Source organism: Notothenia coriiceps, unplaced genomic scaffold (genome assembly GCF_000735185.1).
Source record: "Notothenia coriiceps isolate Sejong01 unplaced genomic scaffold, NC01 NC01_scaffold00011851, whole genome shotgun sequence".
In the NCBI taxonomy this organism is placed as follows: Eukaryota; Metazoa; Chordata; class Actinopteri; order Perciformes; family Nototheniidae; genus Notothenia; species Notothenia coriiceps.
The window spans coordinates 432,005-450,734 of NW_011344552.1; the positions used below are offsets into that span (position 1 = coordinate 432,005).

Sequence of the window (18,730 nt, forward strand, 5' to 3'; positions counted from 1 at the left end):
CATGCAATAGAAAAGTGCTTTCTGTCTGTTGCCTTTAAAAGAATACAAATGTCTCATGTGCACAAGACTTTAAACCAAATTGATTAAGTCATCTGTTTTGTGTTTGTCAGAGCGTTTCCTATAAAATATGAAGTGTTTGTTTCTTTGTGCAGAAGTGCTAAACAAATATTAAATTCAATCCAATATACGTTCAAGGCCTCCACTTTGTTGTGGCCACTTTCGAAAACCCTTCAACCTCGACTCTCTTATAAATAAATACTGAGATAATCAGCAGTGGACAAAGCCACTCAAAGACTTCTGAGGAAATAATCAATAACTTTCAACCTCAGTGCTTCCTCTTCTGAGCGTTGGCTTTCCGAGCAATGCTGCTGCTGACAGTCAGATTAAAAAGGCAGGAGGAAGCATGTCTACCAGACAAACTGTAAGATAATCAATAAGATTAGCACACAAAGGTCTGGCATAGTAAGAAGAAATCTGCATCTCAGAGATTTCATACATATTTAATAGTGCCTTTAATATTTTTTTGTGGGATGTTTCCGGTTTGGGAATAGTGTTTAATGATTAATTTGGTGGCGGTCAAAGTGCATAGTTCTTTGTATCTGCTGCTATAGAAAGTGATCTTTTATCATTATTAAAGGGAATGCCTTAAATAAGCCTAGAGGGTCTGCCTCTTTGTGCGTTGTATATCATTTGTTATCTTAATGGATTTAAAATGTTGCATAAAAGAAAACTTCAAGGGCCGTGAGTTAGTAGAGCTGGCAGCCCATGTGATTGGGCTCAGGTTTGAATCCGGCCTCAGACATATTTGCCGAGACATTCCCTCCGTCTCTCCCTTGCAACAATGTCACTCAAATAAAGACCCTGATGGTTCAAAACAAATACTTCAATAAAAGAACAGAAAAAACTTCAAAGTAACAGCAAGACATTGGCTCAAGTAACCAGGTACTACAGAACACATCCTGATTGTACTTTTTGTCGTCTCTGACAAATGGTCAAATCTTTTATCCAGATGTCACTATAGAACTATCCCAGTTGATAAATTACATTTTGACAATTGTTATTTAAAAAAAGAATGTTTCAACATGCAAATTCTTCAGGCACAGATAGTTAACCTAAATGTGTATTTTGAATGTTTTAATTTCACTTATGTAAAAGAAAACGTTGCTAAATGTTTAGCAAAATACACCAACCCTTGAATTGTGCACACAAATTATTTTGTGGCTCTATTATTTATATTCTCATCTATTTTGTACACTATTTGCTATTAAAATTATTTTCATATATATAAAAAATTGCTTTCCTCCTTCCTGTGTGTGCGGTTGACCCACCTCTTAGCAGGTAATGACTTTCCATGACATCCAGACAAAGAGTTTAACACACAACCTGCTTTCTCAAAAGCATCAGCATAGCCAGTCCTCTCCCCGTCACACACACTGTGTTCATCAACGATTCCTCCTCCACACTGCCTCCTCACTGCCCCCCCCCCACCTGCCCCCGGCCCACTGCCAACAGGCTGGATCAACCCATCACACAATTATCAAGTCCATCATGCATTCACTCCTACACCAAACACTAAGCTTTAATGGTTTGTGACACAACATCGAGTTGATCCCCAGAGATGAAATACTGCACACAGAGAAATAACATGTTCTCTCTCACTGTGAACACGTCTGCTTTAAAAATATTCTCATAACAGCATCCAGCGTGCACTCAGTTTGAATCGATCCACTCCTAATGTACCACAGCGTGTGCACTTAACCCTGCACATATGCCCGTTCTGTGTGTATGCATCCACTCATGTTTGTCAGCAGAAAACTTTAAAAATGCATACATTTCCTTTTTTCCTTCAGGAAATGACAGATTGTTAGCATACACCAGATCCACGTATTACACCAGTAGACCCACTGGGCTCAGGCATGAGGGCTGTAATCCATTCTGCCTACAATCTGATCCTACACAATCAACACAGATGCCATTTCAATTAAACATTCACTGAGGAAGGCTGATCGACTGCAGTCAGCTGACCACATCTTGTTGTTTATGGGAAAAAAGTAAGTCATACAAAAGAGCTTCAGTAATACTAGCATCGGAGGGATGAAACCCTCTTTAATGGTCACACATGCAGAGCACACAGCGAAATGTGTTCTCTGCATTTAACCCATCCTAACTAGTAGGAGCAGTGGGCAGCTATTGCACATTAAATTAGGTGTGATGCTTGGTTTGCAAAATAGACGCTGGTCTAGGAATGTCCGATTTCTGATTAATGCTATAAGAGGTAGTTTATGTTACTTGAGCCTGGTTTCAAATGTTATTCCAAAACTAAGAAATAACCACACAATGCCAGACTAAACATCCTCCTTGTCTGACACCCAGTCCACAGTGGGGGATGTTAATGGCGCCTGATTGGTGGAAAAAGAGAGAGTACTAATTGCAGAGGTACATTACTCATTTAAAATGCAAATCCTGAGGATACTGCTGTTTATTTAAATGCATCAAGTACCTATGAAAACAGTAACTAGCATCCTAAGCATGAATCACATGAGGATTTCAGAACAAAAGCAACACACGGTCCGCAGGAGTCACTAGAAAGTTCCCTGGAAGCTTCTGTTTCAGAACACACCTGAGGCAATTAAGGTAGACCCAGGAAAGACAGACAATTTGGAAGAATCACTAAAAGCCAACATACGAAGTTCATAATCCTCTAATTCAATCCACACTTACGGTTGAACTCCCTGCGGCAGACATGAGGCCTCCAGGGTCGGTTTCGTATCCAGTTCAGCCGTCGGGGCAGCTCCATGATGCCAAGCTGGTGCCACAGTGTGCCGGCCCCTCACCCATCAGGGAACAGCCCCCCCGGTGCTTCTGCCCACCACAAAGACAGAGAGGCCCTGCAGAGCATTAGTGGAGCCGAGTACCAACTGAGCAGCCTGGACTTTTTAAAGCCAGAAACTCACTTTGTGCTGCACTCTGTGGCAGAGAGCTGTTACCGTAGCTGTTGTGGAGCTCGGCTGCATTTCATCTTTTATTCATGACTCAGTGGAACCCAACTCCCTCAGTGTTGGGGAGGGACAGGCGCAGGACTCTCCCCAGGAACACTCACCTATCGACGGGCAGCATCTGAGGCGCAGAGTGCACACCGTGTTGAAATGTGATGCCTCTGCAGCGGGCCCGGGGGGAGGAGAGGAGGTGGAGGAGAGGTAGAGGAGAGGTGGGGCTTGGCCGGCCACCTGAGGAGGCTGGAGGGAGGACGGTCAGTCAAAGACACCATGGGGACAGTTTGTGTGTACATTCAGAAATACACATGATCAGTGTAAATGTGGCGCTGTAGCCTTCTAAATGTACTCGTAAATCTACACCATGTAGGTGTTTAGTTTTTTTTTCTTTTCAGAAATGTTTTCCCTTATTTTCACTGCTTTCTAGAAAATTACACCTTAGATCAGTGTATCTCGTCTATTTTATTATCTTTTAATTTCTAGTTTTTTGCAAAGTCCTTTATAACTTGATTTTAAAAGTTCTCTACAAATATGTAAAATAATTGTTTTTTTTAATGTTTTCAGGAAAAGCTCCAAATTAGTGTTGAAGTAAAATATTGAAAGTATTTGTTCACAACACAGATTTGCCGTTTGCTATGAAATAAGATAATAAAAAAGGGAATATAGAAATACATTGTTAAACCTAAAGATAACTTTGGATAAACGCTTCAATGCAGTTGACATGAACCCATTTACAAAAACATTAAAAGTATGTCGCGCTAAATCAACTGTTAAAGATCACACACTACAGTTTGGCGAGACTTCATGAAGTGTTACGAGACCATGACCTCTAGTGGCTGTGAGCCGCGGCCTTTAAGATATCCTTTGTTTCCACTCCAGGTAGAGCTCAGTGGACAGGAACAGAGACTGAAACGCACATTCTGTACTTGCCTTTATTCAAATAAAACACAGCTCCTTCCTGTCTCAGACAACAAACCCTGTCAAACAAGGATTCCTCAACTGAAATGCATCTCTTGCCATTTGGTTTGCCCATGTTCTGAATATAATAAATAAAAACAGTCAACATGGCAAGCACTTAAGACATACTTCTACTAAGACAAATAACAACTTTGTCAAACAGTACTGGAAAACACCCATTCTGTATTTGGTACCAGATGAAACATCAAATATATTTCAACATTCAAGTCCTGTGATGTGCGAGTAGATCGGTTCTCAACATGACACTATGCATTGGATCACATTGAAAAGATTCTGTATTTACTGCAGACATGTGGTTTCCTTCTTAACAACCTACACAAGTAGTAGTTTGGTTTAAATGATGACAGCGACCCCGGAGAAAGCAACATTTAACATATGTGCGTGTGCTTCTGTTGGCTGGTGATGAGGAAGTGAAGACACAATACATTGTTCAATCTAAAGCCTGATTACTAATCCCAGCTGAGAATTTACAGACCTTTACCTTGACTACAACATTTGAAGCTGCTCTACTACCTGAAGAACATTTGGCAAATCCTACAGAAATGAAAAAATAGGATTGTGCTTAAGACACAGGAGATACATGAAAATATCAAAAGTAGACTGGGTCTTTGGCAGACCGCACTTACAGAAGGCACAGAGCGTTTATAAGAACTACAGTACAAACAAAACACGTGTTTCTGCCTCTAATTCAACCACCTACATCTATATATTCTTCACTACAAAGCAGAGACATTTTGCTACTGGCTCTGAGAGCAGAAAGCGACCGGCCTGTTTAAGAGCTTTGGCTGTGCGCGGTGGATACATGGTCCAAGTTGGTGATAGATTCACAAGGCATAATTAAAATAAAATATCTCATCTGTGATACAAACTCTTTAAAACCAGTGGGAAAAAAGAGAAAGGTCATAAGTATCAACGTGTGCACAACAGCGTGGTTTGTTTGCCAATTACCCAGAGGCACCTAACGAGAAATCTCACCTGTGAAATATTTACAAACCTTCTTTTTATATACCCATAACACTAAAGTTGCATTACTCTTACCAGGGTGTGTTTGTATGAAAAGAGAGAACAAGATGACTAACAGCAATAACAAAAACATGCAAGATGGACTTTTGAACGACACAATTAAAGCTGGTCCCTGGAAGGTTATATCAGCTACCACTAGGAGGCACCAGAAATCAAGTATAGCCCTGAAGATGCATTCGAAGATGAAGGTCACAGAAGAAAACATCAAACATTACAAAAAGCAGGATGCACATAGTGACAGATTTATGACAAGCTTGTTCGAACTGCAAGAAATAAAAGCTTTTGTAAATAATGTCCTTTTTCTGAACTAATTATTACTAACCATCTTCATTTGGTTGGAAATAGATCAGAGTAAAGCTTTCCTATGACCAAAGAGGTTGTACAATAAACATAAATGTGCAAATTCACTGCAGTATTTAGAGGTCTGTCAACAAAACACAATGCTGTTGGACGTTATCTGTCCGGGGTGTATACAAGCTTGCAAAAAAAACAACTTTCCCAACAGGAATATGTTTACCAGTACCACACACACTGGCAGGTGACCGGTGTGATGTTGATGCAAACCAATGAAAAACCAGAGCTACATCATTGAGTTGGTAGATGAGGGGTTGCATGTAATAATTGTTCAACTTCTTATAATCATTGTTTTCGGCTTTAAATTACTTGATCATTCTTCATTTTATAACATTAAGGGAACTAAAAGGATTGAAGGGGAATTCAACCTTTGGATGAACTATCCTGTGATATTTGCGAAGTGTTCATTTAATAAAGGAGAATTTTGCTCACAAAATGTTACTTAGAAATATGTAAGAAAAGCAACATTTTCTGAAATAATCCAATGTCTAACAAAGAATCCCAAATGAGAAAATTCATGGTGAATATAAGTAAATGGGATCTGCGTTTAAAAACAGCCTAACTAAATCAGTTATACTCTCAACCACCTCGTGCAGAACTATCAAACAGACTTTATTATTCTAGCTTTTAGCTTATTACTTCCCACACTTAGGCTTAAAATATCAGGAGAGATGTGTGAGAAACACAATGTTTCCTTCACGAGTCAAAGGTAAAAGGGTTATTAATAAATATACAGATGGTCATTTTGGTGGTGAAGTATTATTTTAAAAAGGTACCAAGATTCGAACCATTGAGGCCTATCTTTTGCCCGTTCACATGTGCTATAGTAACTCACTTCCTTAACACGAGATGAAACGCATGTAAGGTCCTTTTCACTTCCACCGTGTCTTTTTTCCTCAGCAGCCTCCTGTTTGTGAATAAATCACCTCAGGCATGTTTGCTGAGTCGATTCCTCCTGGATCAGGTTGTTCATTTCCATTTGTCGCAGCATCACCCTGAGGCTTCGGTCAGCTTGTGTGTGTGTGTGTGTGTGTGTGTGTGTGTGTGTGTGTGTGAGTTGCAGTTTATGGGCACATGTGTGGAGGGAACTGGAACTTCACGGCCAACACGGCACTGCGTACAGCATGTGAATGTGCTCAAGTTTCACTGAGTGAGTTAAATCTGTATGAGTGTGTTTTGGGGGGCGGTGGGGGGTGGTGTACTTATCCACTCCTGGTCCTTTTACGATATGGCTCAAATGTGAGAGAAGAGGAGAAGATATGTGTACAGCTCACCTCTCCCGTTTCTTCTTCATCAAGTTATACAGCTCAAAGCTTTCCTTTGTGTTCATTCTTGTTATTCCATTCCACACAAGGCCTTTGTTGCTCCATCATTCAATCTTCTCCTGGTCTATATTGTCCAGGTCGATATCAGGCGAAGCCACACAGCACATGCACAGTTTCTGGGTGTACAGAGAGATCCTATCTGCAGTGACAGAAAGAAAAAAAAAAAATCAAGGGTTTCACTCAAAAGATCTTAAGAAACACATCAAAGGACAACAATAGTAATACATTAAGTACTTAAGGCTTTAAAATATGTAGGTTTAAAATAATAATTAGGAGGTTATTCTTCAACCGTAGGGGTTTTTAGCAATCAAGAGCCTTTTACAGAATGTGGGCGCGACATAACGCTGAACTTTGAGACACTAATCCCAATCACTCCATAGTTATTAACTCTAAGACCAGGAGTTCTCATTTTCTCATGTCCCAGCAGTAGCTGATCTACATGCAACTCACATCACAGTCAGTTAAGTAAGATACTTAAAGAGGTTATTCATAAATTATATCACAAAACCAAAGTCACGGACATTTCACATCTTAAATGTTATTAAGCAGACAGGCTTTCTGCAGATGTCTCTTTGCCAGTATGTTCTTTGGGTCGATAATTAAGACATTGCAGTACAGAATGTCAAATAAAGGTGGAGGTGATTTAGAAAATGTCTCTTACAGCTTACTCAGTTTGTCTACCAGAGAGCATTGAGTTCTCATCTTTAAAAATGTCCACCCCATCATGATTGAGTGTGTATTATGGGTAAAATAAATTACCATCGACCTACATAAATTGTAATCGGACCTTTCAAAAAGCAATCCATCTTATCTGTTTTAAATTCAATATTAATTCAGTACAATATAGTTTTGTTTCTGAACATTGAAATTGATTGTATTGTACTGGATGAATGTGCAGTTATTCATATGTTGATGTGTGTTTGATTTGTCTTTATAATTGTTAAGTGTGATGAAATGCATTGGACTGTGATTGCTCTCAGTGTTCCTGCCCAGGGACTGCAGATAGAAATGAGCTTATAGTCAAAATAATCCTTTCTTTTTTTTGAGACAAATGTATTTTAAGCATGATCCTTGTTCATAAAATGTCAAACCAATAATAAAAACACAATTCAAAAAGGGTCATTTGGCCCAACTGTGTCGTTAGTCAGAGCCTAATTAATCACCAAGCTTCTTACCAAGCATTGTATTGAGGAAGGCTGGTCTGGAGCTGGCTGGCAGGTAGATGCAGAAGTAGTACACAGGTACACCAGACAAGGCCACAGAAATCCCCACCAGAGAGTTGATGGTGTCGCTGTAGAGGGGAACAACTACCAGGAAAACGCTGCACAAGCAATACACGATGGGGAAGAACAAAGACAGCTGCAGGGAGACAAGAGCAAAGAAAGAATGAGGAAGCAGAAAAACGAGGAATGAAGGGTATGAAAAAGGTTGGGTGGAGAGAAACGGAATGATTAAAAACAATTACATTGACAAATACAATTAGTTCAAACAATATTCCTCTGATGATATGATTGTGGCTGTAATCACCCTTAACTGCTAAGGCAATATGCAGTGCAGTCATTTTGATGTTTACTAAGATAACCAAATAAACTTAAGTGAATTCCAAACATAATTGGCTTTTAGGATAGTCCTAACTCAAAGCCACGTCTGAGGGTAGTGTTGATGGGTAAACAAACGTAAATAAAGGTCTGTAAGGCTTGAATAAGTAAAGATAGCACCTACTATCAGATTGCAGCTTTTGGTATCTTCTTACTTTTTATCTGATGTTTGTTTATGTTATGCCGTGTATATCGTTTCCTGTTCAGTTCTATTGAAGGTTGTTGACGGTCAATGATTTGATGGAGAAATAACCAGGAGACTGAGGATTTTTAAGTGATGTCATTATATGATACATTTGGCCAGGGGTTGCTCTGTTTACCCAGCATGCATCTCTTTAACAGGATTAAGGCAAAGGGGAAAGACCTCGTTACATTTCTCAAGGTGTCAAGAGTCTTTTCAGCTGGTGAATGCTGTTCTCAAGATGTAGATGTCCTGTATTTCTCTTTTTAACATATCAAACTAAATATCTTTGGGTTTTGGATTAAGAAAAAAATATTTAAGGACATCACCTTGGACTTTAAGAAACCGGGATGGACATTTTTTCCAGTATTTTATGTCATTTTATAGACCAAGCAATTCATTGATGAATCTAGAAAAATGTGAGTATATTGATATTAAAAATAACTACAGAAATATGACTCACAACAATAACATGTGGTATAAACTGCATTACCTCAGATCTGTCCCTAACATTTCTGATTCTGTACTTGTTTCTGTGTCACCGAGTTTACATTACATGTTCAACTTCTCATCTCTGCATGTTTAAGGTGTGCCTGGGAGGTGGAGTCAAAATGATTATGTACCTTAACAGGTCTTCGCATATCGGGAAATTTAATGCGGAGGTAGATCTGGCTGGCTATCGACAGGCCGATGAACAACCAGTAGTTGAAACTGAAGTAGTTGATCAACTGGAAAACGTCAGGCACGGACAGGTATAACAGAGACATGCCACCCTGAAAACAGAAGATCAAACACACAATTTGGTAAAGAACGCATCAGGGACATCCAAAATGAATCAAAACAAGCAAGAATAAAATGTAATAAGAAACCATGTGTGATACTGACATTGAAAAGCAGAGCAGGGATTGGTGTGAAACGCTTGATGTGGATCATGCACAGCACATTAGGTAGGTGACCTTCTCTGGATCCGACGAAAAACAACCTGCAGGGGAAACAAAAAGGTGTTACACATACTGGGTTTCCTCCAGTTTAACATTCAAAACCTTACAGGCAGTAATGAGATGTCTGTACTGACCTGGAGGCAGCGATGATGGAGGAGTTGAGGCCTCCGTAGCAGGAAATGGCCACAGAGAGCGGGATCATCCATCGACCCCAGCCCAGCACCTCGTCAGCAAACGTCTGAGGAGACATCCAACAGTTTCTCACTGCCCTCATGGATGTAATAGTGCGACTTTGTTATATGTATTTGAATCTGTGAAACTCAGCTCAAAATGTAGGTTTAATTACAATGTGGAAATCATTTAAATGTATCTTTAACTCAGTGATCCTAATACGTTAACATCACCGGGTGTAGTTGAAGGTCGGTGTGGTTCCTAAAAAATAACACTCGCACTCTGCTTTTGATTTCCTACAGTTTTCTACAACAGGGTATATGCAGGAATCCTGAAGTCAAATTTAATACCTTTTAAGACCTTTTTTAAGACCCTTTCCATACATTTTAAGACCTCATCGCAACTTTGAGTTCTAACCGGTTACATTGGCAACACACTTTACCTCACATTTACTATATTGATTTTAAGATAGCAAAACTAAACAGAGTGCAGACAGACTACTGAAGCCTTCTCTCCACATGAACTTCAACCTCTCTGTGAAGGTCAGGTTTAATGCAGTATGCTGCTTTGTTGCTTCTGTACTCTGTGCTCTTTCATTCCAGTAAAACTCCTCAGAAACCATTAGAAACCAGTATTTGACCAATAAACAAAACAATTGACAAAACTTTGAACTATGAAATATGTTAAACTTTGGTGAGCTTCAGCGGGGTAATGCCATATAGGAGCTCCCTCACAAATACCCAGGGGTTAAATTGGGCTGGGGCTGTCCGGGGCTAAGCCCTGGCACATAGGACGATGCTCTGACGTCATCACCCTCACACATTTGTCATATGTTGACAAAAAAGGATATATATGTTAAGACTTTTCTCGTTCTTAATATAGACTATATTTAGGGTCTATATGTGTTGACTTTACTTTAAAATAGCAGATCTCTGTGACCGGATATAGTTTGGCTTAGACCCAAACTAAAAAGATTAAAAGTGGCTGAATTTTGTCTGCAGGACAAGTACTAAAAATCCCACAAGGAGGCATACGGTAAAACGCATACGCAAGCGCAAAAAAGTCTTCCGTTCACACGCATTCGATTCATTAACTTGTCCGTTCACACTAGACCGCTGCAAATGCTGGAAACGATGTAGTACATATGTCAGGCCTGTAAGTGGCGCTGCTGCCGCCCGAAATACACCAAAAGCAGCGAAGAAGACCCCGGAGCATGGTTGCCATGGTTGCCCTTCTGTTTATTCTCCGCGGTGGACGGCGTGTTCTCCTGCTCTATCTCTCAGGTAGTCCACCAGCAGATGAAAAACACCCACCTCTTCCAAGGAACGAGGGGACCGAGAGTTTCCGTAAAAAAAATGTTCCGCCGGTCAACATGTCCGTTAAAGTTTAAATCTTCCGTATAAAATTAGGAAAGTGCCGGTCAGAGGTCTTCTTTGTTATTTATTGAGCTTTAAAACAAATTGATAACGACTCTGTTCTCTGTATAATAATATAATAATATTTAATAAACGGTGACTGCCTCTCTTTTCCTCCCCCTCTTCTGACAGCCCAGCAGCAGCAGGAGACGTGGGGAGAGGGAAGCGGGCTATTTCATCGTTATCAGAAAATGATCATATAGGGCTTACACACGGAGCCGTTGGACCCCCAGAGCGTTGCGTATGCCGGTCTACCCACCTTGGGACCCGTTACCGTAGTCGTTTAGTTTCCCCCCCCCCCCCACACAGAGCGGAGCAAAGCAACGAAACTTAAAATAATAAGCAGCATTTTACGGCGCGCTATGCATGGGGCCGCCTTGTGGGGTTTCCCGACATGTCGTTTCAGTAAATTAAAGGGTGTTTCATGTTGTCGTTGCTGTGAACCTTCTTAATACCTTGGAAAATGCCGTTTAATACTTTTTAATAGCCTTAATTTTCGCTAAATTGATTTATCAACTTTTAATACTTTTTAAGACCCCGCGGACACCCTGTACAAGACAATAACAAAAGACTCCTAATGCAGCAACCCAGTCAATACCATCAATTATACCAGCTGTAAAATAGATTGTTGGATGCATGTGAGAATCTGTGCTTTTTCAAATGAAAAATAAATATTACTTACGCTATTCTGCACAAGATGAGAAGTCCTGGCTTCATTTCTGGGTAAGAGCTTAATAAAAGTGCAACTCAACAGCAATATGATATCTTGTAATTGAACTTAAAACACACTCTGAAAACTCAACAAAAGCTTTTTTGATTGCAAACACTTCTCTTGTTGAGCTTCAAAATGCTTGTGCCAAACAGGATTTACGTTCAAATATAATTAACTTCCAGTGTGGTGTTGAGTAGTGAATTAACTCACCCCTCTCTAATATCGGACAAATCTGGTTTTGGAAACATAAGAAAGATATGTGTTTTTCTTTCAGCTTTGATTCTATAGAGCGAACAGCCCATGGCTTGTTGGAACAGACTTAGTTGATCAAATACTAATACAACTCTTCCTCCTCCGAGGCACTAATCACATCATCAGCTTCCCCATGTTCCTGTGTGGGGCGCTAACCTCTTTAGCTAAATGAGGTTTCTGCCATCATCATGACTACAACAGATAACCAACTGAGAGCTGAAGCAGACTGGAGAGCCAGTGGCTGCCAGCCAGACTGAAGAGAAGACAGGAGAGGAGAGGAAGGAGATATCTAAACCTGCTGCCTCTACAGGGCTGAGAGGATGCTGTCACTTAGGTCCTTTAGGTTTAAAGGTAGAGATTAGCATTCACATGGTCAGATTTGGTTACTGCTCACATACAGCCTCTTTTGTGCAGAAGAAAAAAGACTCACCACAGCAACAGCTTCACTGGTGAGCACTTGGTCTGCATCCATCACCACGTAGTAAGCGATGTTGGTCAAGATGTAGATCACAGTGACAATGGGCATGGAAATAGCAATGGACAAAGGCAGATTCCTAAAAATGAAATAAGTGATATCATTACCTCAACGCTTATATTTATTGACAAATACCAGGGGGAAGGTAATCGCTAGAACACACAAAAAACAGTATTACTGAAGGCTTAGAGAATCCAGATTATACAAATATGTGTATCTGTCAGTCTGTTACTGTGGTGTAAAGTGAGCGCATAATGACCTGTTTTTTTTTTTTTGAAATCAGATTTATGAAATACTAGATTTACAGTAGCTCAAGTTAAACTAAGCAAAATTAATTCGATCAGGAATTAAAATCAAGTCACGCTTGTTGTAAAAAAAGAAAAATCTGAAATGCCAGAGCTCGTACCTTTCTGGGTTTTTAATCTCCTCTGTGATGAAGTTGAGCGTGTCCCAACCTGAGTAGGAGTACAGGGCTGCGTAGAGGGCCAAGGCCATGTTACCGGGGTCCAGCTTGGAGCCTTTGAAGGAGTCCTCAAAGTTCTGGTGGAAACCTACAGCAACATGTAAAGAGGAGTTAACATGATTTGCTTTTATCTCGACTCAATTGTTCATGAATATTTAATCCAGCTTCTAATATAGGTAGGGTTTTGAGTGAGCTGTTCAAATGTCAAAATCACAAATCGTATCAAAATTGGAGCAGAGGTAGAGCAATAATCACCTTTTTACCGTTTCTAAGAAATTGATTTGAACTGATTTTAAGTATTAAACCATCTCTAGCATTGCCTAAATGGATTCAATGAAACAGATTTTCTCGGACATCCTACCTTGTCCAAGCTTAATCATGCCAGTAATGATGATGACGATGAGAGCTAGGACCTTTGCTACGGTGGAGATGACCTGAAGAATAGCTCCCCATTTCACTTTCATACAGTTCACGAAAGTCAGCAGACCTAATAAAGGCAAAGAAGACAGGAGCACTTATCAAATATAAACTCAACATGGTTTTTACACTGAATGGTGGTCACAAGCAGAGAGGAGAACGTTAGCAGGAATTCTAATTAAAAGTCAAGAAGCTCTGGAGAAATCTGCTTGATTTATTTATTTTCAATTAATTGAACTGAATATTTGTGAATTGGTGGATAGGGGGATTTGTAATTTAATGTATTAACTTTAAAATTCAGTTTTGCACTCTATATTTGTGGAAGGAGGAGCACCGACACAAGGTGTTGTGGACGTTCAGGAACTAGTAACAGGATTTCCTCCTTCAAGCTGGATGGCAGATCGTCCTGTTGATTACAGAGTGTGAGGCCCCGTCACACAGTTCCTTCCTCAGAGATCAGTCAGTACAACAGACTTGGCACATTACTTTAGATCCTATCCAAACAAACCCAACAGGCTCAAGGCTGAACAAAGCTTAAGGGATGCCATTCACTAAGCACAGCAGACTCAAGGCAGAGTGAGAGGGGACACTGACAGGTATTAAGTGTAGTTACAGACATATCCCCATAAATGCAATAAAAACAGATTAAGCTGCTATGTTTAGAAAATAGTGTTTTACTTTGCAGCTATTAAAGCTTCTCCTAAACCCACCCTTAAAACATACAGTTTGCAAATGACTTAAAAAGGGACTTGCATAAATGGTTAACATATACTATCAACAGCTAAGAGGAAAAACGCAAATTAAATGAAACCGTAAATGCAAAAGAATGCTGAAGTGCAGGGTGCAAAAGAAACATGTTGAATACTGTCCTAAGACCTAAATTAAGATTCATTTGATCCTGTGTTTTTCTTGAAAACTTTAAGACAACAACAATACTGGACTTAACAGTTGCACATTAACTCAGCCTTTTAAAGTGATGCTGTGGGTAAATATCACATTTGAAGATGAATGTTGTTAATGCTGGAGTGCAAGAGAGATTCTAGTCAACCCTTCCTGCAAAAATAGCTCCACAGTGACCCTCCTCTCACTATGGATACTGTAAATAACAATATACAACATAGGGGTCAAACCCACAGCAGACTCACCCATGTAACCCGTGCCCTTTCACCACTAATGTTAAAACACATACAAGAGGTTACATATGGCATGCACTTGTGTGAAGTACATGGAGAGCCTGACCTATGATGGCAGCAGCCATGAGGCGGACAGCGACATACGGGGAGGGGCAGGAGGGGTAGAAGGGCTGGACCAAGTAGTTGGCGAAGGTCAGGGCGATCACCGCCTGACAGGCTGGCTCCACTATCAACAGCGACGTCCACAGTCTGCAGCAGAATGGATAGGTCTTAATCATAAAAAGGCTTACATAACCAACATGGCTTTAGTAAAGTTCACTAGTTGTTGGAATTGACGAGTGCTTTAGTTTGAGACTAACTTCCATGTCCATGTCCAAAAAACATTCAAACAAAGGAAACGAGTTCAAGTAAACTGTGTGCAAACGGAGATTAAAACAACTCCATACCGTATAAAAGCCAATAAGCCTCCAAAGGCCTCCAGGATATAGGCGTAGGACGCTCCAGATTTACGGATAGTAGTTCCTAGCTCAGCATAGCATAACGCTCCAAACACAGAAAATATCCCTCCAATGGCCCACACCACCAGGGACAGGCCATATGAGCCTGTATATTTAAGAACCCCCTGCAGGATGGAAAATCACAGTGAGCACATAAGAAACTATCACTTATCAAAAAAGAGACCATGAAGATTTAAATAAAACATCAGATTGTCTCACTTCTGGTTTCAAGATAACCCAAAACCCCATGTTCTCAAAGTTATTCACTAAATACTAATTTCAGATTCAATAATGTTTAAATTACAGAATGCCTTTTAAAAAGACGAAGAGTTAAAAACTATTCCTATTTTGTCTTTGCAAAAATATATTTAAATCAATGCAGACTGATTGTAGTAACAAAGCAGAGTTTCTTACCTTAGGTGATACGAAGATACCGGATCCGATCATATTTCCCACTATGAGACAGACCCCATGGAGGAGGGAAATCTCCTGCTTCAGCCGCACGCCGCTGCCCTGAGACGCCGAGTCCCCCTCAGCAACCATTGTGGAGGATTTACAGCCTTCAGCCTCGACTCAAGAGTAGTTAACAGAGACGTGACTGGGAGTGACAAAGACGTTCTACCAGCAGCGTAAACTGAGACTGGTTGAAATTGCAGAACAATAAAATACTGGTCAAAATGAAAAGAGGGCTGTACACCAAGAGAAGAAAGAGGGAGGTGGGAGTGTGACTGGAAAGCTAAGACTGCCTGTTTCAAAGAACCATTGTTGAATCCACAGATTAATTCTCCATTGGGATAATCTGCGAGGAAAAAAAGGAAACGCAATGTCACAGAAGTGCTTTGCTCATCTAAGAAAATGTGCCAAGAGGAGATGGAGACAGTAAGTGATTCTGACCCATCATTGGTATATTACTCCTAATGGACACTTGGGGCCAGTAGGTAACTGCAGATGAGTAAATAAATGAGTGAGTGAATGGATTAAATGAATGCCTATCCAGATTTATGCTTTGCATATAAGCAGACATTAACCAAAACCACCCTGACTGAACTGTCGTTGAAATGGATTATCTTCTAAAACAGCTGTGTCATAAGCAATGCCAAAAATATTGAGGCCCTTATTATGAACAAGCTAGATTAAAGGGGGGGCTATTGATGTTTATTTTAAATCTAGATGAATAGCAAAACCTAATGTAATGGTTCAGTTACCTGATGTTATTCCAGCATCCAATACCTCTTTAGGGGCCACCATTTTTGATTTGTAAAAACAGTCGACTCGTACACATCTAATCCACGCCATAGCTGCCAGTAGCTTCTCACAGAAAGCTGATTGATCTAAACACTGGCTGGCCAAATTCAACCGCATTACATGAAGCCTGGCAAGACATATTTGTATGCGATATGTAGTCCAGTGATTCTATGAAATTGCATAATTGATAGTGCCGTTTTAAAGAGGTTGTACATGAAAAATGACAACATAATGTACACCTTGTTCGATCACATGATTTGCATTTGAATAATGATAATGATATTTGATCCTTTGTATTCAACACTCCAGGTTTTTTTTTCCATGTACTTTTTTTTTAAAGAATGTACAGAAAAAAAACTGCAGAGACTTGAGTTTCCACCTGGCCAGGATCCAATCGTACAGTATGCAAGCAAAGCCACCTAGAGATTTGGTCTGCTGAGCTTGCAAGAATGTATGTGATAAATACACATACACTACATTCTGCAACAACCTCAGTCTACACCGTCACTTCCCACCCACCACACATGCTTTTTCCATGTTTGAAAGACAAACATAGAAACAAACAAATCACACTGACAAAACTCAACACGCCCCCTGATGAACAGGAAATAAAACTAGGCCAAGATTTATGCCCCAGAAACCACATTTTTACACACTCTGGTGCCAGAGAGAGAAAAAACTACAGTGACTTTTCTACTTGGTATCAATGTACAACTATTTTTCAACTAAGTGTCCTTACATTTTGGCCAAAGTTTTTTGTTAAAAAAGGAGCTGAGGTTTACCATCCTAAATGTGTTTTAAAAAAACAACTAACAATATCCAAATATGTATATTACAAAACTGCTAATTCTGTCTGTCCCTGTTTCCTGTACAAACACTAGATAAAACATAGCAGTAAAGGGGTCATGTGTCCATTAGCATCTATTCAGCATGGTTGAAGCAATATGGCTGCTGCAGTTAAGTGCCACTGGTTTACAAACAAACAGTAAAAACAGAGCGAGTGATTCATTTGTCCACATTAACAACTACATTTGCTTTTTATTTTCCCCCTGTCCACAAAGAAACTCGTGGGTGAGTTAATTTAACTATCACTAAGTTATTATCACGCTTGAATAAAGCTAAAACACAATAAGAAAACAGCTTCCTTTCACAAGTAGGGTCAAAGTTTATAACCTAACAGTCAGACAGCATGGGGATGTAAAACGTGGCCACGGACTTTGTGGCGGTCACATTGTCTCAAAATAAACTGCATGTGTGTGCCGTACTTTTTTTTTATCTTAACGCTCATCAATCTAGATACGTCTATAGTTTCCAGTTACCAAAACACATACTCCTGTTATTCCGCTCCAAGACACACACATTTTCGCTTACTGTCAATGATTAGCCTCGTTAGCACCGGCTTGAGGCAGACGATGGTGAGCGGACAGTCAACAGCCTTCATCAGCTAGCACCGGTATCCCTTTAAAATGTATCCATCCGCTGTGTGACAGAGCTAACAAAGCTAACAGAGCTAGCTGACATACCACCTAACTGATGCAATACATTGATGCTAGTTTGTGATGTCATGTTAGCTCACTATGTGATTTACCTACATCATTTTCAGACAGTTTAGTCGAGGAAATAAGTAACCCCTCCACACACCACACAAAAAACATGGATATAAGGAACTAGTTACCTATGTTGCGCCGTGTCTTCAGTCGAGCAAGCATCAACTCATGTGCCGCATTTTAACTTCTGCTAGTTAGTCCATAACATCTGCAGATAGCTCCTCCTCAACCGTCAAATGATGGAGGCACCACCCACTGACAGACCGAGGGTTGTCCAGCTCTCTTACATTCATATTATAATTCATTATAATCAAACAACCTGTAGAAAACGCTAATGTGTATTAAATTAGCTACTTCAAACATTGACAGCCATTGAGACAGAGGATACCATGGCACACGCATAACTAGCATCTGGTTAGCGCATTGATATGTGATGCGGTCACACAGGTGTGTCACTGAATTTCCCCAAAAATAAATAGGATTCTCTTAAGAGTTTTTTTTATCTTCTGCTCTTACTGTACTGTATTTTATTTTCGTTTGTTAACCTGCACTATTTGTATTCTTCTGTATCTATTTGTGCACAGCCTAATCTGGTTCTTGGTTGTCTTTTGTTAAGCAAGTTGTGTTTTTTTTTTCTTGTTCCTCAACTTGATGTCAGGTGTATGTTATTTAAAATCCACAACTAAAACTATTTTCTGGTTAATCACTAGTGTATCGTTTTTTTAAAGTCAGTTGCCTATACGAGCTGCTTTGTTATCTATTCAAACACACCGTTTGATAAGGAACATGCCGTTGGAGTTGGTATTCACTCTGGTGGAGCTTTGTGTTTTCTCCCCAGTCTATCATGCAAAGATTCAGTTCTCAATAAAAACACACTATGGCGTCAACCACGAAAATAAATGTGAATTAAAGTCTGTCTTGCTGAATGTCTGTTTGAATGGAGCTTTGTCTGCAGGGTATAGCCTATAATGATTGAAGCAATGCTTTGTTAGAGTTTTTTTCCATAGAGC

At 40.0% G+C, this 18,730-nt stretch overlaps 1 protein-coding gene across 3 annotated transcripts; it reads right to left on the reverse strand.

Annotated features, from left to right (window-relative positions):
* Nucleotides 1-6,539: 6,539 nt before the first annotated feature.
* Nucleotides 6,540-18,075, reverse strand: LOC104947060 (Y+L amino acid transporter 2). 3 transcript variants are annotated; one of them, XM_010772997.1, is made up of 12 exons: nt 17,849-18,075; nt 15,343-15,727; nt 14,878-15,053; nt 14,538-14,680; nt 13,243-13,368; nt 12,825-12,969; nt 12,374-12,497; nt 9,528-9,631; nt 9,338-9,434; nt 9,076-9,225; nt 7,849-8,032; nt 6,540-6,812 (listed from the first exon to the last, which is right to left on the reverse strand). In XM_010772997.1, exons 2-12 carry the CDS (start codon nt 15,469-15,471, stop codon nt 6,718-6,720), a joined length of 1,473 nt encoding a protein of 490 aa, XP_010771299.1. In that variant the 5' UTR covers nt 15,472-15,727; nt 17,849-18,075; the 3' UTR covers nt 6,540-6,717. The 3 variants fall into 3 exon arrangements, with proteins under 3 accessions (XP_010771299.1, XP_010771301.1, XP_010771300.1); XM_010772999.1 differs by lacking the exon at nt 17,849-18,075 and adding an exon at nt 17,766-17,786; XM_010772998.1 differs by lacking the exon at nt 17,849-18,075 and adding an exon at nt 17,545-17,647.
* Nucleotides 18,076-18,730: the final 655 nt, after the last annotated feature.

Coding starts and splice junctions, on each gene's coding strand:
- LOC104947060 (XM_010772997.1), bottom strand. CDS start 15,471: ATGGTTGCTGAGGGGGACTCGGCGTCTCAGGGCAGCGGCGTGCGGCTG. Junction 9,632..12,373: donor CCAGTGAAGCTGTTGCTGTG/GTGAGTCTTTTT, acceptor ATGTCTCCTCAG/ACGTTTGCTGACGAGGTGCT. Junction 9,226..9,337: donor TCCCTGCTCTGCTTTTCAAT/GTCAGTATCACA, acceptor TTCTGTTTTCAG/GGTGGCATGTCTCTGTTATA.